The 21,835-nt window shown below is 43.3% G+C and overlaps 2 protein-coding genes across 35 annotated transcripts in view; one reads left to right on the top strand and one right to left on the bottom strand.

Moving 5' to 3' along the window:
- The first annotated feature begins 40 nt into the window (after positions 1-40).
- On the top strand, positions 41-15,107 carry wdr25 (WD repeat domain 25). Of its 12 annotated transcripts, none has more exons than XR_015512917.1 (7): positions 41-213; positions 445-1,678; positions 5,655-5,802; positions 10,449-10,579; positions 13,183-13,353; positions 13,813-13,953; positions 14,358-15,107. XR_015512917.1 is itself a non-coding variant. In XM_087290051.1 (7 exons), exons 2-7 carry the CDS (start codon positions 945-947, stop codon positions 14,577-14,579), a joined length of 1,539 nt encoding a protein of 512 aa, XP_087146177.1. In that variant the 5' UTR covers positions 41-213; positions 445-944; the 3' UTR covers positions 14,580-15,107. The 12 variants fall into 12 exon arrangements, 9 of the variants coding, with proteins under 9 accessions (XP_087146177.1, XP_087146178.1, XP_087146175.1 ...); XR_015512918.1 differs by having other exon boundaries at positions 41-217; XR_015512916.1 differs by having other exon boundaries at positions 41-268.
- Positions 14,761-21,835, bottom strand: part of begain (brain enriched guanylate kinase associated) — a 32,309-nt gene continuing 25,234 nt past the window's right edge. For 6 of the 23 annotated variants that reach the window (XM_087289900.1, XM_087289903.1, XM_087289909.1 and 3 more), the window contains 3 exons: positions 16,705-18,996; positions 15,489-15,820; positions 14,761-15,257 (listed from right to left, as the gene is read on the bottom strand). In XM_087289900.1, coding sequence (XP_087146026.1) covers positions 17,920-18,996 — 1,077 coding nt within the window. In that variant the 3' untranslated portion in view covers positions 14,761-15,257; positions 15,489-15,820; positions 16,705-17,919. Of the gene's footprint in view, positions 18,997-21,835 lie in introns of all 23 variants that reach the window. The other 17 variants (XM_087289896.1, XM_087289899.1, XM_087289904.1 and 14 more) reach the window with 4 other exon arrangements.

Below are 21,835 nucleotides of genomic sequence, written 5' to 3'. Positions count from 1 at the left end.
CGAAATACACAGCGAGACTCTTAATTTTGTCAATTTCATCACAGACCGCTTCCGGTGTTCCGCTGTCGGACGATTCAAACAGAACACCGCGCGAAATTTCACAACATTCGCCACATAAACACAACTCTACACCGGCCCCGGTTACACACACACATGAAGGAGGAGTGTGAACCGGTAACTGACCGGAGAGATCATGATAACGTGCTGAACTGAGTGAGTGAGTGTGTGTTTGATCAGAACTCCTCCAGACGCAGACTAACGTAGATGAGTAAGACACGTTATCTGTACACACACACACACACACACACACACACACACACACACACACACACACACACATGTGCCGTATTACTGTTCATCTGAGCCGCTTATTCTCTCCTCACCTGACAAATAACACATACTGTGTGTGTGTGTGTGTGTGTGTGTGTGTGTGTGTGTGTACAGTGTGTGTGTGAGAGTGCTTGTGAGTGGCGAGGGTTTGCATAGTGTGTGTGAGAGAGTAAAATGTTTGTGTGTTTAATGTGTTGTGTGTGTCAGAGTGTCTAGTGTTTGTGTAGTGTGTGTATGGTGTTTATGTAGTGAATGTTTTGTGTGTGAGAGAGAGTGTATAGTGTTTGTGTAGTGTGTGCGATTGTGTTTGTTTAGTGAATGTGTGTATGTGTGTGTGTGTGTGTGTGGGTGTAAGAGAGTGTGTGTATGGTGTTTGTGTGTGTGAGATTGTGTAGTGTTTGGGAGTGTCTAGAGTGTGTGTGTGTGTGTGTGAGAGAGAGATTTTGTGTGTGTAGTGAGCTTTGTGTGTGCGAGTTTGTGTATGGTGCTTGTGGGTGTGAGAGAGAGTGTGTAGTGTTTGTGAGTGTCTAGAGTGTGTGTGTGTGTCTGAGAGATTTTGTTTGTGTAGTGAGCTTTGTGTGTGCGCGAGAGAGTTTGTGTGAGTGAGAGTGTATATGGTGCTTGTGTGGTGTGTGTGTGAGAGAGTGTGTAGTGTTTGTGTGTGTGTGTGTGAGAGAGTGTGTAGTGTTTGTGTGTGTGTGTGTGTGTGTGTTGTTATGGCATCACTGGTGGACTATGAGGACTCAGACAGTGATCAGGACTGTGGATCTGGAGCTCCGCCTCCTTATAAGAAACCCTTCATCACCAGCCCATCATCATCATCATCAGTGGCCTCTGGTGGGCCCTGCTACTCTTTGTCTTCATTAGTGGCCCCCGGAGGGCCCTACAGCTCTTCATCATCATCATCATCAGTGGCCCCTAGTAGCCTCTACAGCTCTTCATCGTTGATCTCTGGTGACCCCTGCAGCTCTTCATCATCATCAGTGGTCCCCGGGGGCCCCTACAGCTCTTCATCTTCATCAGTGGCCCTCGGTGGCCCCCAGAAGCGGCCGTGTGTGCAGTCGTGTGCCGTGCGACCGTATGTTCCCAAACGGCAGCGAGTGTGTGCTGTGGGGTCCCTGGAGTCTGCTCCGCCTGGCCCTGCTGTGTCTCCTCTGCTATCCGGAGTCTCCGAGCGGGTGCGGCCCTTTCTAAGCGGGGGCCCGGTGCGAGCGGAGCTGCCCAGACGCCTGCGCTGCGGGGTCCGGGGCCATCAGAGTCCCGTCACGGCCCTTCAGTGGAGCCCGGAGCCCCGGCACAGCCACCTGCTGCTCTCCTCCTCCATGGACAACAGCTGCAAGGTAAACAGGTCAGAGTTACCTCAATAACAGCAGTAATGCCTGTAGCACATCACACACAGCTGACCTCACCATTATCCCACACTTTGATTATTATAAATATTTCCCAGATGATGTTGAACAGATTCAGGAAATGTTCACAGGATGTCAGTTTAGCTGGAAATTCATTCGTTCATTCATTTTCCTTCGGCTCAGTCCTTTATTTATCCGGGCTCGCCACAGTGACATTACTGTGAGGGGCAGCTTAAGGTAAGCATTAATACAGTTCTGTTTATTTGTAATTTAATAAATATTTAGAAATAATTTGGCTAACTTCTGGCTGCAGCTGTATCCCTTCTGGCCACAACCGGTTGCCAGGGTGTTGCTATGTAATTGCAAAAAGTGTTGCCATATGTGGTTGCATGGGTATTGCCAAGTGGTTGCCAGGTTGTCGCTCTATGGTTTTCAGTGTTTCGATTTGTGGTTGCCGAAGTGTTGCCATGTGGTTTCCAGGGTATTGCCATGGGGTGGCCTCAGTGTCACTATGTGGTTGCCAGGGTATTGCCATGTGGTTGCCTCAGTGTCGCTATGTGATTGCCAGGGTATTGCCAAGTGGTCGCCTCGGTGTCGCCATGTGGTTGCCAGGGTATTGCCATGTGGTCGCCTCGGTGTCGCTATGTGGTTGCCAGGGTATTGCCATGTTTTCGCCTCGCTGTCGCTATGTGATTGCCAGGGTATTGCCATGTGGTCGCCTCTGTGTCGCTATGTGGTTGCCAGGGTATTGCCATGTGGTGCCCTCAGTGTCGCTATGTGGTTGCCAGGGTATTGCCATGTGGTCGCCTCAGTGTCGCTATGTGGTTGCCAGGGTATTGCCATGTGGTGCCCTCAGTGTCGCTATGTGGTTGCCAGGGTATTGCCATGTGGTCGCCTCGGTGTCGCTATGTGATTGCCAGGGTATTGCCAAGTGGTCGCCTCGGTGTCGCCATGTGGTTGCCAGGGTATTGCCATGTGGTCGCCTTGGTGTCGCTATGTGGTTGCCAGGGTATTGCCATGTTTTCGCCTCGCTGTCGCTATGTGATTGCCAGGGTATTGCCATGTGGTCGCCTCGGTGTCGCTATGTGGTTGCCAAAGTATTGCCATGTGGTCGCCTCAGTGTCGCTATGTGGTTGCCAGGGTATTGCAGGTGGTCGCCTCGGTGTCGTTATGTGGTTGCCAAAGTATTGCCATGTGGTCGTCTCAGTGTCGCTATGTGGTTGCCAGGGTATTGCCATGTGGTGCCCTCAGTGTCGCTATGTGGTTGCCAGGGTATTGCCATGTGGTCGCCTCGGTGTCGCCATGTGGTTGCCAGAGTATTGCCATGTGGTCGCCTCGGTGTCGCTATGTGGTTGCCAGGGTATTGCTATGTGGTCGCCTTGGTGTCACTATGTGGTTGCCAGGGTATTGCCATGTGGTCGCCTTGGTGTCGCTATGTGGTTGCCAGGGTATTGCCATGTGGTCGCCTTGGTGTCGCTATGTGGTTGCCAGGGTATTGCCATGTGGTCGCCTTGGTGTCACTATGTGGTTGCCAGGGTATTGCCATGTGGTCGCCTTGGTGTCGCTATGTGGTTGCCAGGGTATTGCCATGTGGTCGCCTTGGTGTCGCTATGTGATTGCCAGGGTATTGCCCAGTGGTCGCCTCGGTGTCGAAATGTGGTTGCCAGGGTATTGCCATGTGGTCGCCTTGGTGTCACTATGTGGTTGCCAGGGTATTGCCATGTGGTCGCCTTGGTGTCACTATGTGGTTGCCAGGGTATTGCTATGTGGTCGCCTTGGTGTCGCTATGTGGTTGCCAGGGTATTGCCATGTGGTCGCCTTGGTGTCGCTATGTGGTTGCCAGGGTATTGCCATGTGGTCGCCTTGGTGTCGCTATGTGGTTGCCAGGGTATTGCCATGTGGTTTCTTGGGTGTCTCTATGTGTTTGCCAGGGTGTTGCTATATGGTTTCTGGTGTGTTGCCAAGTGGTTGCCTGGGTGTTTCAGTGCTGTTGACTGGGTGTTGCTATATGGTTTCCAGGGTGTTGCTATGCAGTTGCCAAAGTGTTGTGGTTACCCCTGATGAATAAAGGGACTAAGATGAAGGAAAACAAACGAATGAATGAATTTCTGGCTGCAGCCGTATCCCTTATAGCCACAACCGGTTGCCAAGGTGTTGTTGTGGTTTCGAAGGTGTTGCTATGTGATTGAAAAAAGTGTTGCCATGTGGTTTCCAGGGTGTCACCATGTTGTTGCCTGGGTATTGCCAAGTGTTTGTTGGGGTGTCGCTATGAGGTTTCCACTGTGTCCATTTGAAATGGATCGCCAAAGTGTTGCCATGTGGTTGCCTGGGTGTTGCTTTGTGGCTGCCAGGCTGTCGCTAATGTGTTTGCCCGGGCGTTGCTATGTAGTTGCCTGGTTGTTGCTACAGGTATGTGGTTGCCTATGTGTCACTATGTGTTTGTTAGGATGTTGCCAAGTGGTTGCCAGGGTGTGTTAGTGCTGTTGGCTGGGTGTTACTATATGGTTGCCAGGGTGTTGCTGTGTTCCTTTTCTATCCATGTCTGGTTTGGAAAAGCTTCAGCCTCGTGTACATTTCTCTCTCTGCACGCTACTGCCATTACAGCTCCATTTAAACATTATAATTGATGATGATGATGATGCTGATGATGATGCTGTTGTCGTTGTCTTTTAATTAGAAATAAACTGAAGGCGTGTAAGGGAATGAACTCTGTGAGTCTGGATCTGCTCTCAGAGAGGCAGAACTGTGGAAATAAGCTTTTATTGTTGTTTCATGTTGAAGGAACATTGGAGATCCTGTGAGTGTGTGAGCAGTGTGTGTTCACAAGGGGATTTCACAAGGGGATTTGGAGAAGTGTGTGTGTGTGTGTGTGTGTGTGTGTGTGTGTGTGTGTGTGTGTGTGTGTGTGTGTTTGTGAAGGTGAATTTGAGGAGAGCTGAAGGTGAGCAAGTGTGTGTGCATGTGAAGGTGAATTTGAGGAGAGTCGAGTGAGAGTGCGCGTGCATGTGTGTGTGTGATGTGCAGCAGTGTATGGAGACTCTGGAGACATGCATGATCTGCACTCAGACTGCTGTACACAGACAGGTTGAGCTCTGGTTATTGTGTGTGTGTGTGTGTGTGTGTCTTGTGCCTGGGGCTCCTCATATCTGACACTCTGTAGGATATGAGAGCTGCTATCAGATGCTTTTTCATGTGTGTTTAATAATGTGTGTGTGTGTGTGTGTGTGTGTGTGTGTGTGTGTGTGTGTGTGTGTGTGTGTGTGTGTGTGTGTGTGTGTGTGTGTGTGTGTGTGTGTGTGTGTGTGTGTTTCTGACCTAACCCTCTGGGCTGATCAAAGATGAGAACATGATGAATAACCCACTGCTTCAGTGTTTGGGTCAGAGACGAGACGTCCTCTTCTGCTCTCTGCATTATGTTCAGTTCAGAGCTGATTTCATATACAGCTGACGTCAGAATGATTCTGCCTCCTGAGAATTAAAAACAAACATTTCCCAAATGATGTTGAACAGTTTGAGGAGTTGTTCACAGTATTTCCTCTAATAATTGTTTTATTTGTGCTAGAATAAAAGCAGTGTTTAATAGTGTTAAAGTCATGTTAAGCTCAATATTATTCGCCCCTTCAGCAATATTAGTGTTGGATTGTCTCCAGAACAAACCACTGTTATACAATGACTACCCTAATTACCCTAACTTTACCCTAATTACCCTAGTGAAGCCTTTACATGCCACTGTAAGCTGAACACTAGTGTCTTGAAGCACATCTAGTCTAATATTCTGTGCTGTCATCATGGAGAAGAGGAAACACATCAGCTATTAGAGATGAGTTATGAACACTGTCATGATAAATCATCATATATCAACAATTAGGTGGTTTATTGATGTTGGTCCGTTGTGAAAGTTAAAGAATGAGTGTGTGTGTGTGTGTGTGTGTTTCTAATCCGCTCTAAAGCAGTAATGCTGGTGTGTGTTTACAGGTGTGGGATGGTGTCGGCAGTGGGCGGTGCTTACACACATACTCCGCCCACCGCGGGGCAGTGCGTGATGCCTGCTGGCTGGCCGATGGGCGACGCCTCCTGTCAGGATCGTTTGACGGCACGGTGGCGATCAGTGACCTGGAGACGGGTGAGTTAATGAGCTTACACACGTTCACTGATGGATTAATAAGCTCAGACTGATTAACATGTTCAGAGACGAGCTCAGAGCAGGGGTGGAGACGCTGACACTATAAGCTGATCATCAGGGAGAGCAGGGGAAATACTGACACACCACTCTTCAGGAAAATAGTTTGCTGTCAAAAATTAACATCTGAAAGCCTTTAATGGAGCTGAAATAATAGGCTCGTTTGAGGTGCGCCTCGCCTTGACTGCATTGTAAACGAGAGCAGGCGTGCGCAGTAAGAGGAGGGCTCAAAAATTACATCAGAAGTCGGACACCTGCTGAATCTCGCTGTTTAGCCACCTGGAAACGTCACCAGTGGCGGAGATCTCGTTCGCGTTTTTTATCGCTGACGAATGACCTCATGAAAAAATACTATGGTGATTTTATAGTAAATATTATAGCATTTTTGAACATGTTTATTCAGTATTGGGTTGTGTTTATAGTTGTTGTGATACCAGAAATATTCAATTTAAATAGGCTATTTTATAACATGGTTCAAAAGCACTACAGTGTACATTACTATAGTATTTTTTAATGTGGGAGTGGATGCAATAGAAATATCACTGTTTTTACAAAAAGATGTCCAGAATTACAGAAGATGAACTCATTAACTAAAAGGATGTATTAAAAATATAATTCTGTATATTCAACAAACGTTAAAAGAATAACAAAATAAACAGCTTATACAGCAAGAAAACTTTCAAGAAACCTAATTTGGCTACATTATAAATGAAGTCGCCATAGCAAGATGCTTTTCAGTGACGGGTCATGACAAATGTTTGTTTGACAAATAAATTCTTAGGGGGTTAATTATATTGACAAGCTTATTAGGTCTATATAAACTGCTTTTACTCCAGCCAGACTAAAATAAACAGCCCAAGACTTTCTCCAGAATAAAAACTATTAGACTGTAGGAAAAACTATCAAAATATTCTTGGTCTAATAAACATGACTTTTGACTTCACATACATATATATACATATGTGTGTGTGTCTTGTTTACTTTCACTTCTCATATGAAACCACACAAAGATAAGGCATAATGACAAAACAGTCTGATTATCTTTGTATTTCTGAATATATGTATATATTGGATTGACTTTAATGGAATAATGCTGCATAAAAATTACAATACAAAATTCACACAAACATACAAAAAGTGAAAATGACAACAAACAGGACTTAAAACTGAGAGAGAAATACACACAAATCCTAATGATTTATTAGTAACATTTAGTTATATTACATAGGTCACGTTATGTTTTACAAAGATGTGTTTTGTTTTTGTTTGTGTGTAAATCTAAATAAATAACCATATGTAATGCTCTTTATGACTTTTTTTAAAATTATTAACGAAAATACAAAAAAAGGTATTCAACAAATCCAGGTATAAACCTTAGTAAAACAAGATAATAAAGTGTAATGTGCCAGTCTCATCCAATCAGCATTAAGCTGTGTCGTCAGCCAGTCGTTTCCCATCATGCTTTTGGTAACGCAGTCTTTTGAGAGCAACTGCGGCCGACTGCTCTATCCGAGGTATCCGCCTCGCGATCGCGAGAGTTTTTTGGCGCACGTCAGCGTGACATCAGAGCGAGGCGAAGGCAAGGCGGACACATTTCTAACCGGCATGCATCTTGCGGTGATCACCGGTGATCCATTCTGTGCAGATTTTGGCCAAGTCAAACGAGCCTAATGCCTGAATTATGCAAATAAAGCTTGTTGAATAGCAGTGAGTGAAAAAATCATGCATGAATTAACAAGCGCTTGTATTTTAATGATTTTGTGTATAATTTGAGTTTTTAGCTCCTGAAATGTAACAGCGGTTTCTTTAAGCGGTGAATATTTCAATTAAAACATTCCTTACTTAAATTCAGCTCTTCACATTCACCTTTGAATTAGGTAAGCTAAACTGACCATAGTGTATGTGTGCGAATGTAAGAGTGTATGGGTGTTTCCCAGTGTTAGGTTGCAGCTGGAAGGGCATCCGCTGCATTAAACATATGTTAGCAGTTCATTCCTCTGTGGTAACACCTGATTAATAAAGGCACTAAGCCGAAAAAAAGTGAAAGAATGAATCTTCAACTTTTCAGATTTCATTCATTCATTCATTTTCTTGTCGGCTTAGTCCCTTTATTAATCCGGGGTCGCCACAGCGGAATGAACCGCCAACTCATCCAGCAAGTTTTTACGCAGCGGATGCCCTTCCAGCTGCAACCCATCTCTGGGAAAGATCCACACACATACACACACACACACACACACACACTCATACACTACAGACAATTTAGCCTACCCAATTCACCTGTACTGCATGTGTTTGGACTGTGGGGGAAACCGGAGCACCCGGAGGAAACCCACGCGGAGGCAGGGAGAACATGCAAACTCCACACAGAACTGAGCCGAGGTTCGAACCAGCGACCTTCTTGCTGTGAGGCGAACGTGCTACCCACTGCACCACTGCATCGCCACCCTTTTCAGAATTACATTACCAAAATGTTAAGTTCTGCTGACACATACAAAGTTTAATATTCAAAATCCATCTTCAGTTCAGAAATCGGCTTGTGTAAATTCAGTGTAGAGCTGGGTTATATGGTAAAAAACGATATCGATAATTATCACCATAAATGTCAAATCTTTATCTCCATCAATTTTATTAGATTGTCAGCATGCACATCTCTCTGTGCAGCTGATTTAACACATTTAGTGAGATGTTTTATCTGCCTGACAATATAATGAAATAATCAGCAAAAGAGCAATCTTAATTCAGCATTTACTGTTCAAGTTTTCAACAATCAAAGACAGCACCTACAAGTTATTGGATATTAACAACAGAAGAACAAAACCGGTTTGGAACAAGTGAACAGTGAGTTAATGGTGACAGAGTGTTCAGTTGTGGATGAACTCTGCTTTTAACGGTGAGTATAGTGAATTTAGGGTGAAATATCCTTTAATATACTTTATTTAGTGATGCTGTCGATTACTTGATGATCTATTGATTGTCATAACGGTTGTAAATGTCTTCTATATTTGCTGCATTTGTCATGAAGATCATGTGTTGAGCCTCTGATTTCTCCTCAGTGATTATGTCCTGTAAATATATAAAGGTTATTTTACCGTTGATTGCAGATTTTTCAAAACAAATATCCTAATATTAAAAGCAAAGATAAGCTTGACAACAGAAATCAATGTCATAACTAATGCCCTTATTAATGCAGCCTGTAGATTACAGCAAGCTTCAAGTGTTCATTGAGACGGTGTCGTCTGTCATGTCTTTCGTCTGTCTTTGAGGTTTATTTTTCTCGTAAGGCACGGCTTTAATGATGACATGAGACTCTGCTGGGTGGTTTAGCAACACTTGTTTGGGTCTGTAATGTTATTAGCATCTTCATAAGGGTGGTGCTGTTTTAATGATGAAGGTTTGTGGTGTTGCTGCTGTTGATGCACGAGTCGTCTGTTACTGTTAAGTCGTAAGTTACTGTTGCCTTTCTATCAGCTGGAACCAGTCTGGCCATTCTCCTCTGACCTCTGGCCTCATCAACAAGGCATTTGCGCCCACAGAACTGCCGCTCACTGGATATTTCCTCTTTTTCTCTGTAAACCCTAGAGATGGTTGTGCGTGAAAATCCCAGTAGATCAGCAGTTTCTGAAATACTCAGAGCAGCCCGTCTGGCAGCAACAACCATGCCACGTTCAGAGTCACTTAAATCCCCTTTCTTCCCCATTCTGATGCTCGCTCTGACCTGCAGCAGATCATCTTGGTCAAGACAATGGCTTGTTATTTCAGGTTTAAGTTTTTTATTACTACAGAATAAAAAGTAAGGTCATGCATTGTAACTAAGTATACTACTATTAATATATCACGTTTAAGCTCACTCCTGCTGACGGATGATCCTGATCTCCATCTGTTGATTCATTATAGAGTCGCTCTGCAACTCTGCTGACGTGTGTTTGCTGCATATCTGTTTCTTATCAGCCGTCAGCGCTGTGCTCATTACATTTCTTAATTAAAAAAACACTGAGGAAGCATATTAATTATGCAGGAGGATGATTCCTATCAGCTTTGCAAACATCAGACACATTCTCACCGTTCAGAGAAAAACCACTGCTCATATGCAAATCAGTTCATTAATATGCATGCGAGAGTATATCATCATATGCATCCTGTCATGGTGGACGGGTTAATTAATCAGTAGTTAATGGAGTAATTCGTTATCCCAGCCGCTTTGATACCTCTGAGTGAATCCGCACAGAACTGAAGGAACATCAGGCTGTATTTGAGCACTAATCAGCTGACAGATTTATTCCTGTAAGCTCTTCAGACAGTACAGACCATTTCACAGTAATCAGGGGATCAGTGATACAAAATTGATCGATTATTCAGAGTATATGTTGTTTAAAAACACTTGAGTCATTATTCAGAGTTGTTCCAGCTCAGTGTGAATCAGCTCATTGACGATTCACTTGTATTTAAATGCTCATATTATTGATTAAACTGACTGACAGCATCAAATGATCTGAACTTTATCATAATTTTACAGGACCTTTAAGTGTTGTCTTATATTTGGTGTAGTTTCCTCTTTTTCTGCACTGTATATGTGTGTGTTTTCTCAGGTCAGGTGCTTGTGCGGATGGAGAACGGGTTTAAGGTCTGCTGTGTGGCTCCTCGACCGTCTGAGCCTGATGTGTTTCTGTGTGGAGGCTTCAGTCCAGAGGTCAGAGCCTGGGACTCACGCTGCTGTAAGGTCAGTATGGTCTTCCCATGAGTCTGTGCGGTTTGTGCTGTTACTTGTTGTTTAACTGTTTTAATCGTAAAAAGTTGATCACAAAATTGTGGATCACAGAGTTGAAGTTCACAGACTTGATGATAACTGAGTTGACGATCACAGAGTCAACGTTTACTGAGTTGATGTTCACAGAATTGACGTTCACAGAGTTGACGATCTCAGAGTTGACGTTCACAGAGTTGACGATCTCAGAGTTGACGATCTCAGAGTTGACATTCACAGAGTTGACGATCTCAGAGTTGACGATCTCAGAGTTGACGTTCACAGAGTTGACGATCTCAGAGTTGACGATCTCAGAGTTGACAATCTCAGAGTTGACGATCTCAGAGTTGACAATCTCAGAGTTGACGTTCACAGAGTTGACGATCTCAGAGTTGACGATCTCAGAGTTGACATTCACAGAGTTGACGATCTCAAAGTTGACGATCTCAGAGTTGACGATCTCAGAGTTGGCGATCTCAGAGTTGACATTCACAGAGTTGACGATCTCAGAGTTGACGTTCACAGAGTTGACAATCTCAGAGTTGGCGATCTCAGAGTTGACATTCACAGAGTTGACGATCTCAAAGTTGACAATCTCAGAGTTGACGATCTCAGAGTTGACGTTCACAGAGTTGACAATCTCAGAGTTGACGATATCAAAGTAAACAATCTCAGAGTTGACAATCTCAGAGTTGACGTTCACAGAGTTGACGATCTCAGAGTTGACGATCTCAAAGTTGACAATCTCAGAGTTGACGATCTCAGAGTTGACGTTCACAGAGTTGACGTTCACAGAGTTGACGTTCACAGAGTTGACGTCCACAGAGTTGACGATCTCAGAGTTGACGTTCACAGAGTTGACGTTCACAGAGTTGACGTTCACAGAGTTGACGTTCACAGAGTTGACGTTCACAGAGTTGACGATCTCAGAGTTGACAATCTCAGAGTTGACAGTAACAGAGTTAAATGTAAGAGAGTTGATGATCTCAGAGTTGACGGTAAGAGAGTTGGCGATCACAGAGTTGATAGTAAGAGAGTTGGCGATCACAGAGTTGACGATCTCAGAGTTGACGTTCACAGAGTTGACGATCTCAGAGTTGACGATCTCAGAGTTGACAATCTCAGAGTTGACGTTCACAGAGTTGACATTCACAGAGTTGACGATCTCAGAGTTGACGATCTCAGAGTTGACGATCTCAGAGTTGACATTCACAGAGTTGACGATCTCAGAGTTGACGATCTCAAAGTTGACGATCTCAGAGTTGACGATCTCAGAGTTGGCGATCTCAGAGTTGACATTCACAGAGTTGACGATCTCAGAGTTGACGTTCACAGAGTTGACAATCTCAGAGTTGACGATCTCAAAGTTGACGATCTCAGAGTTGACAATCTCAGAGTTGGCGATCTCAGAGTTGACATTCACAGAGTTGACGATCTCAAAGTTGACAATCTCAGAGTTGACGATCTCAGAGTTGACGTTCACAGAGTTGACAATCTCAGAGTTGACGATATCAAAGTTGACAATCTCAGAGTTGACAATCTCAGAGTTGACGTTCACAGAGTTGACGATCTCAGAGTTGACGATCTCAAAGTTGACAATCTCAGAGTTGACGATCTCAGAGTTGACGTTCACAGAGTTGACGTTCACAGAGTTGACGTTCACAGAGTTGACGTTCACAGAGTTGACGTTCACAGAGTTGACGTTCACAGAGTTGACGTTCACAGAGTTGACAATCTCAGTTGACGTCCACAGAGTTGACGATCTCAGAGTTGACGTTCACAGAGTTGACGTTCACAGAGTTGACGTTCACAGAGTTGACGTTCACAGAGTTGACGTTCACAGAGTTGACGATCTCAGAGTTGACGATCTCAGAGTTGACAGTAACAGAGTTAAATGTAAGAGAGTTGATGATCTCAGAGTTGACGGTAAGAGAGTTGGCGATCACAGAGTTGATAGTAAGAGAGTTGGCGATCACAGAGTTGACGGTAAGAGAGTTGACGGTAACAGTGTTGGCGATCACAGAGTTGATAGTAAGAGAGTTGGCGATCACAGAGTTGACGGTAAGAGAGTTGGCGATCACAGAGTTGACGGTAAGAGAGTTGGCGATCACAGAGTTGACGGTAAGAGAGTTGGCGATCACAGAGTTGACGGTAAGAGAATTGGCGATCACAGAGTTGACGGTAAGAGAGTTGGCGATCACAGAGTTGATAGTAAGAGAGTTGGCGATCACAGAGTTGACAGTAAGAGAGTTGGCGATCACAGAGTTGACGGTAAGAGAGTTGGCGATCACAGAGTTGACGGTAAGAGAGTTGGCGATCACAGAGTTGATAGTAAGAGAGTTGGCGGTAGAAGGAAATAATATATAAGTAAGAAAAAAATATAAACGTTAAAAAAAAGAGAAAAATCAGGAGAATGGTTGGACTTACTGTAAATATGTAAACGTGTAATACATAAAGCAGCTATTGTCTGATTATGAGTATTTAAAAAAGTGTTTTCTTTTTACAAAACTATCAAGTACCTGATTTCTACAATCTGACCATGTGTGTGTGATGTGTGTGTGATGTGTGTGTGTGTTCAGGTGCTGCATGTGTACAGATCTGCAGTTCAGCAGACTCTGGATCTGCTGTTTGTAAATGCAGGACGAGAGTTCGTGAGCAGCACTGATGCCGTCAGTCGAGACTCAGCCGACCGAACACTCATCGTCTGGGACTTCCAGACCAACGCCAAACTCTCCAACCAGATCTTCCATGTAAGAATCACTGCTGACGGAGAGGTTCTGAATAATCATCCGTATGCTTCCATTCAAAGATGTGAAGTAGATTTATGCGCCACACTGTCATATCACATTAAACATGATGTGATCGCGTCTTCATCAATGATGCACAGTAGAGCATCACCTCCTCAGCTCCTGCTGCTCCTGCACTGATATCACTAAGAGAAGTGGAGTCTGCTGCACTGTTGGGATTCTCCACTGTGGTGTTGTTTCTCTAATAAATGAGCCTCAGTAGACCAAGACCAAACACAATGAACGCGGTGAATACGGTGGCTTCTGAAGGTGTGAGACGGGAGCGCAGACAGATGCTCAAGACAGTTCTGGAGGGAATAATAATAGAAGAAGAAGAATACTGAAGCACTGAATCATCAGTACTGACAGTGAAGTACAGCAGCTGTTCTCCTGTGTTATAGTTTGTTTGTGTGTGTTTTACAGGAGAGATATACCTGTCCCTGTCTCACAGCTCATCCGCTGGACAACAGCTTCATCGCTCAGACCAACGGAAACTACATCGCACTGTTCTCAGACCAGCGGCCCTACCGCATGAACAAGAGACGCAGATATGAGGGACACAAGGTCACCACACACACACAACACATATGCAGATACACACACATAGGTACATACACACACACACACACACACACACTCACTCACTCAGACAGACACAACCAGTTTCACACATAATCTGCTATCTGTTGTGGTGATTCTACAGTTGCTTTGGTAACATGACAGCTATTATAGTAATTAATCTGTTGTGGTGATTCTACAGTTGCTATGGTAACACGACAACTATTAGAGTAATTAATCTATTATGCTGATTCTCAGTTGCTATGGTAACACAACAACTATACTAGTTGATCAGCAGCAGTGTGCTTCAGAATATACAGAGTGATGTGCAAGTCTCCTGTCTTTATGTGCACCATCATATTCAGTCAGGAGTGTGTGTCAGCTGTCTCTGCATGTGTGTGTGTGTGCAGGTGGAGGGGTTTGCAGTGCATTGTGGGTTCTCTGCAGACGGCAGTGTCGTGGCCTCTGGGAGCTCCACCGGTTCTGTCCACTTCTATGACTATCAGAGCTCGAGGACACTGAAGACACTACAGGCTCATGAGGATGCGTGTGTGTGTGTGGAGATGCATCCCATAATCCCTGGCGTCGCCGCCACCGCAGACTGGACTGGTCAGATCAATCTGTGGACGTGAGGATAGTGAAGAACACTGATCCAGGTTCAGCACTGCAGTATATGATGTAGAACTACACACTGCACAGTAATCACCCACTGAAGATGTGCAATGTTACACTCCACGACTACATTACAGCGATCACATTTACACACCATGATCAATCACTGTGCATGTGGACAGACGTGAAGCCTTCAACTAATAAGAAGCACAGGTTTATTCAGGAAAGACAGCACACATATAGACGCATGCGTGTGGAAGCGGCCGAGCAGACTGAGGTAGAACAGAAACACACAGTAAAGAGCAGCTGATACAGTCATGCATTTACAGTCTTAAACACTGCTCCAGCTCACCTCCATCTTAATAAAGCAGAAGGAGACGGTGTTCATCACAGTGTCTGAATGAGGAATGATGTGTTTAGGTGTTCCAGGAGTCATTTCTCTGATCAGATCTGTCTGTATTTAGTACATTGAGCATTTACAGAATTATTCTGTGTGTCGGCGATGTGTTCACATTCTGCCAAATAAAGCTTTTTTACATTGACGACTATAAGAACCTTCTAGAAATCTACATTTAAAAGATGCTGCTTTCTTCTAATAATTCAAAATACCCACATGAAGAAATATTACAGTAATTTATAGTTTAAAACATGATGTGTTGTGGTGATTCTACAGATTCTACAATGTAAAGCTACAACTACTATAATAACTAATGTGTTGTGGTGATTCTACAGATTCTACAATGTAAAGCTACAACTACTATAATAACTAATGTGTTGTGGTGATTCTAGAGTTGCCATGGTAACACTACAACTACTATAATAACTAATGTGTTGTTGTGATTCTAGAGTTGCCATGGTAACGCTAAAACTACTATAGTAACTAATGTGTTGTGGTGATTCTAGAGTTGCCATGGTAACGCTAAAACTACTATAGTAACTAATGTGTTGTGGTGATTCTAGAGTTGCCATGGTAACACTACAACTACTATAGTAACTAATGTATTATGGTGATTCTAGAGTTGCCATGGTAACACTACAACTACTATAATAACTAATGTGTTGTGGTGATTCTAGAGTTGCCATGGTAACGCTAAAACTACTATAGTAACTAATGTGTTGTGGTGATTCTAGAGTTGCCATGGTAACGCTAAAACTACTATAGTAACTAATGTGTTGTGGTGATTCTAGAGTTGCCATGGTAACACTACAACTACTATAATAACTAATGTGTTGTGGTGATTCTAGAGTTGCCATGGTAACGCTAAAACTACTATAGTAACTAATGTGTTGTGATTCTAGAGTTGCCATGGTAACTCTGCAACTACTATAATAACTAATGTGTTGTGGTGATTCTAGAGTTGCCATGGTAACGCTAAAACTACTATAGTAACTAATGTATTATGGTGATTCCAGAGTTGCCATGGTAACACTACAACTACTATAATAACTAATGTGTTGTGGTGATTCTAGAGTTGTCATGGTAACTCTAAAACTACTATAGTAACTAATGTGTTGTGGTGATTCTAGAGTTGCCATGGTAACACTACAACTACTATAGTAACTAATGTATTATGGTGATTCCAGAGTTGCCATGGTAACACTACAACTACTATAATAACTAATGTGTTGTGGTGATTCTAGAGTTGCCATGGTAACACTGCAACTACTATAGTAACTAATGTATTATGGTGATTCCAGAGTTGCCATGGTAACACTACAACTACTATTGACCTTATTCTAAAATGCGGAAGTGCGCCTGTTTTCGCGATTGTCTTAGAACTTCCGATTCAGTCGCCTATGGGAGAAATGACTAGGAATAATAAATGGCAGAAAATGGCCAAACTACTTGCTCAACAAACAAATGTTTGCATTACTACACAGACCAAGTAGCATAATATAATAAGAAAATATTAAATTGCAACATCAAGCAGCGTAACGAGCAGTTGTTAACGTCAAAAAATGAATGAAAGTGAATGTGACCGGAAGTCGCGAGACAAAATGATTCAAATGGCAGCGCCCGCTCGACAGCTGAGAATAAGGTGAATAGTAGCTAATGTATTGTGGTGATTCTAGAGTTGCCATGGTAACACTACAACTACTGTAGTATCTCATGTATTATGGTGATTCCAGAGTTGCCATGGTAACACAACTTTAGTACTATAAACAAATCATCCAATACTGTAGTTTTCTACAACTGTAGGGTATATTATACTACAATACAGCTTAAATATACTGCAGTACTGTTTCCAGTTAATCAGTTTACGAGTGATAATATACTACAGTGTGCTGGAGCATTCTTTAACAAACAGCTGTAGATACCTTAATCTACTTTACTATGCTATGGTTAAAAAAGCACTGTGGTATTTACTATAAATTACTATAGTATTTGTTTATGTGGGCTGGTTTAGATCTACATCACACAGGCGTGTGTGTGTGTGAGACTTTCCATCTTGTGACCCTTCAAATGATAAAACACACCTTGAATGACAACAACTACAGGAAATGACATCACTGTAAGGGTCATCAGGAGCAGACTTCAGTGTAGTGTTGCAGTGTGTGTGTTCTGGGATGCTCAATTGTCTGGTCTTATAGTAGTGAAATATAAAGGTAAACAAGTGTTGTAGACATTGCACTGCTCTTCTTGTGTATGCACAGGTGTGTGTGTGTGTGTTTACATCTAATATAAGTTCAGTAGTGCAAGAAGCTCCTCCTGAAAGACACACACACTGAAGAGACATGGTAGGCAAAGGAAACACTGATCTACAGTCAGTCCTGCGGAGCACAAGTGAACATCTTTACACACACTACATTCCTGCTCTGTCCTGTGGAGAAAAACAGTTGATGGTCAGAAGAAACTACAGCTTTCGCTAGCAGAAGCCCTCTGCTGTAAGAGCACCGGATTAATGATTATCTGCTACACTCGTCCTACAGATTAAATATAAACAGATAAATATATGTTTACAATAATACATATGGTTTATTTACAGTTTAATTGAGAGTCTGAATGAGTAGTTCACCCCAGAATATCAGCTCTGTCATTATTACTCTCCCTCACGGGGTGTCTGAGCTCATCTTCAGACCCAGATGAAGATGCTTTAGATGAGATGCTGGAGCTCTCAGACAGCGCTGGAGTGTGTGATGTTGACCTCCTCCAACTGACTGGATTTGTGAAATGATGGCTGATTTATACACACTTCCGCTTATACATTCAATCCACGTTCAGTTTCCTAAACTCTCAGGAGACTGAAATGACATGAGGGAGAGTAATAATGACAGAACCTTCCCTTCAGATGAACAAACCCTTGACACACATGAGCTGCTCTGTTGTGGAGGGTTTACGGAAGATCTTCGTTGTAGTTGTCAGTTCAGCAGCGTTCCATACAGCTGTGCTTTCGTCAGGCTGTCTTTCCGACTGAGTCCCGTGTTTCCGATCTTCTGAAACTGCGGTGTGTTCTGTTTCTGGGGCTCCTTCTGAAAGCGCTGGACGCCCAGACTGTGGTTCAGTGACTCTGCTGAACTGCTGCGACTCTCCTCTGCGTAATCTCTGCGTGAAGCGTCCGCCGTCTCATCATGGGTGTTTTCAGACGTGAAGAATCTTCTAGTGGATCCCTGAGCGCTGTCTTTGGAGCGGATCGCCTGTCCTCTGTCGGTCTTCAGTCTGATCCTGGTGTTCAGCGCAGGACTGGACCCCACTGATGCGGAGTAATGCGGATACCGCGTGGCTCCGTCTCGGACGCTGTCATAAAGCGGACCCGGTTTGATCTCGGGATCGATGATAAAGTGGCGCTCGGAGAAGCTCAGCGGTGAAATGAGGCCAGGGCTGCAGATGGAGAAGCTGTTGATGTCCTCCATGCTCATCCATCCGTCCATCGGGTGAACACTGCGGAGAGTGCCCCCTTGAGGAGTGGATGACGGCATTCGATCTCCGTTCTGGAAGCTGCTGGATTTGAGGAACGTCGGGCGGTCCTCTGGGTCTCCATCGTGCCAGTGTGTGTGTAACGTCTGCTGGGATGTGGAAAGAGCTCGGGGCAGGTCGTAGCATTGGGAGGCCTGGAGCATGAACGCATGGAGACGCTGATGGTCCTCGGGATTGTTTTGCGTGTCTGCGGTGGTCTGTCCGCTGTGGTCTGCACTCTGCCGGCGCTCCGTCCAGCGATCGTGCCTCCGCTCCTCAGGACAGTACAGTGCTGTATCGCTGCAGTACAGGTCGGAGGATTTATACGCTGTACGCCGCTGAGCTTTATCAGGGAACTCCTGGATCTGTGGGCTCGGGGAGCGGGTGACCGGACAGCTTCTCCCAGACTCTGGTTTCTCCAGGATCTGGCCGATGACGGCAGTGGGAACGGCATCTGTGTAGGACTGATGCAAGGCTACACTCCGTCCTGAACGCTGCTTCTCCATGTGGGAGCTCACGCGCTTCTGAAGCTCAGCAGGAAGCTGCAGAGCAATGCAGAGAGAGGGAAACCGTTAGTAGAGAGATCACTATAGAAGAGCCCACTTCTACAGAGCCCTACAGCAGTGTGGAGGTGGAAAACAGTACAATATTTGTCTGCTCATGCAAGTCATGCAAAACTAATGCACTCCCCTGAAAAATCTTCCCTAATAAACTTTGAGCTCTCATCCAGGAAATTCCCAAGAAATGTTGCGTTCCCTGAAAATGTGTGATCCCTGGCAAAATGTGTGTGTTCTCCAATTAAATGTGCAGTTCCTGACAAAACGTTATCAGTTTCCCAAGAAAATAATTTAAAATTACTGATTTTTTTGAAGAATCCTACAATATTTGTCTACTCTCAAGAAACGTTGTATTCCCCAAGAAAATTGCATTCTGTGGGGTTTTATTGTTCTCCCCTAGCTCTTTTGCTGAACTAATGCATTCCCCAAAGAACCTTGCGTTCCCCTAGCAAATGTAATTCCCTGGCAGATCAATGTGTTTCCTAGGAACTTTGCATTTTATGGCAAAATTCATGCAATCCCCCCAAAAATTGTGAACTCCACTAAGATATGTTTTATTCCCCAAGAAATCTGCAATTCTCTGTAAAAAGGAAAAAAAATGTTCCCAATAACAATCCCTGTGTGCAATAATGTGCAATCCCTGGCAAAACTAATAAGTTTCCCAAAAAACACTGCTTTCTCTGGAACAATTAGTGTGTTCTTTAAGACACCTACAATATTTGTCTACTCTCAAGACAATTTGTGCTTCCTTAAGAAAATTGGCATTTTCTGGCAAAATCAATGTGATCCCCAAGAAGCTTTGTGTTCTCTGGCAAAATTCATGATTCCCCAAAAAACATTGAGCTCTTTTGCAAAACTAATGGATTCTATGACAAACATTTGTGTGTTCTCCAAGAAAATATAACTCTCTGGTAAAATTATTGCGATTCTGAAATTTGGCCTTCCTCATGAAATGTTGCGTTCCCTGAGAAATTTGCGATGCCTGATGAAATGTGTGTGTTTCCAATAAGATGTTCAATTCCTGCCAAAAAAGATCTGTTTTCCAAGAAATGTTGCATTCTCAGGCAAAATTTGTGCATTTTTTTAAGACACCTACAATATGTGTCTACTCTCAAGACACTTTGTGTTCCCCAAGAAACGTTGTGCTTTTTTGCAAAACTAATGCATTCCCCGAAGAACCTTGCATTCACTAAGCAAATGTCATTCCCTGGCAAAATGAATGCCATCTCTAAGAAGATTTGCATTTTATGGCAAAATTCATGCATTCCCAATAAAATGTTGTGTTCTCCCCTAAGACATTTTTTATTCGCCAAGAAATTAGCAATTTTCTGTAAAATGTATGTTCCTCAATAAAATGTGCAAACCCTTAATCAGATACCCAAAAACACTGCTTTCTCTGGAAGAATTTGTCCATTCTTTAAGACACCCTCAATATTTGCCTACTATCAAGATACTCTGACAAATCTTTGTGCGTTCCCTAAGAAAATATCATTCTCTGGTAAAATTACGTGATTCCCAAAATGCTTTGCGCTTTCACCCAAGAAATATGGCATTCCTCATGAAATGTTGCGCTCCCTGAGAAATTTGCGATCCCTTGCAAAATGTGTGTGTTCTCCAATAAAATGTGCGATTCCTGCCAAAAACAGATCCATTTCCCAAAGAATGTTGCATTTTCAGGCAAAATTTGTGCATTTTTTAAGAAAACTGCAATATTTGTCTACTCTCAACACACTTTGTATTCCCCAAGAAACGTTGTGCTCTTTTGCAAAACTAATGCATTCCCCGAAGAACCTTGCATTCAAACTAAATTCATGCATTCCCAAAAACACTGTGCCCTCCCCAAAGACATTTTTCATTCCTCAAGAAATGTTCAATCAGCTGTAAAATGTGTGTTCCCCAATAAAATGTGCAATCCCTGGCAGCATTTATCTGTATTTATTTAAATGAGAGGTATTCTTCTGACTCTGATGGTGATCTCTGTTCTCAGATCTCGCTTCTGATTGTTATTATTTATTTATTGCTTTCTCTGAAAGAGTTAAGAGACGTACAATATTTGTCTACTCTCAAGAAAATATGTGCTTTCATCCAAGAAATGTTGCGTTCTCCTAGAAAATTGCGATCCCTGCAATATTTATGTTTTCAATAAAGTGTGCAATTCCTGCCCAAAAATGATCCATTTCCCAAGAAATGTTGCATTCTCAGGCAAAATCAGCCCATTTTTTAAGAAACCTCCACTATTTGTCTACTCTAAAGAAGCGTTGTATTCCCAAAACACATTGGGCTTTTTGCAAAACTAATGCATCTCCCAAAGACCCTTGCATTCTCCAGGAAAATGTAATTCTCTGGCAAAATGAATGTGTTCCCTAAGAATCGTTGCGTACCCTGGCCAAATGAATGCCAAATCCACAAAAAGCTTTGTATTTCCTGTCAAATTTCATGGGATTCTCAAGAAATGTTGTGCTCTCCTCAGTAATATGGCATTCCCAGGAAATGTTGTGTGCCCCAGGAAAAATGGCATTATCTGGCAAATTTAGTGCATACTATAAGAGTCTTACAATATTTGTCTACTCTTAAGAAATGTGTGTGTTCCACAAGATAATGAACATTTTCTGGCTTTGCAATCCCCAAGAAGCTTTGCTATCTCTTTCAATATTCATGTCATCCTCAAGACACTTTGTGCTGTTTTGCAGAACCAATGCATTCCCCAAGAACCTCCATGTGTTCCTCAAGAAAATTAAGTTCCCTGGCAAAATGAATGTGATCCCTAATAAGCTTTGCATTATCTGGCAAATGAAATGTAATGGGCTGATGGAGAGAGTTTGGC

The sequence above is a fragment of the Danio rerio genome, chromosome 17, assembly GCF_052040795.2.
Source record: "Danio rerio strain M-AB ecotype USA chromosome 17, GRCz13ab, whole genome shotgun sequence".
Taxonomy (NCBI): Eukaryota; Metazoa; Chordata; class Actinopteri; order Cypriniformes; family Danionidae; genus Danio; species Danio rerio.
The sequence above is the reverse complement of the archived record's forward strand: the minus strand, read 5'-3'. Positions and strand labels throughout refer to the sequence as shown.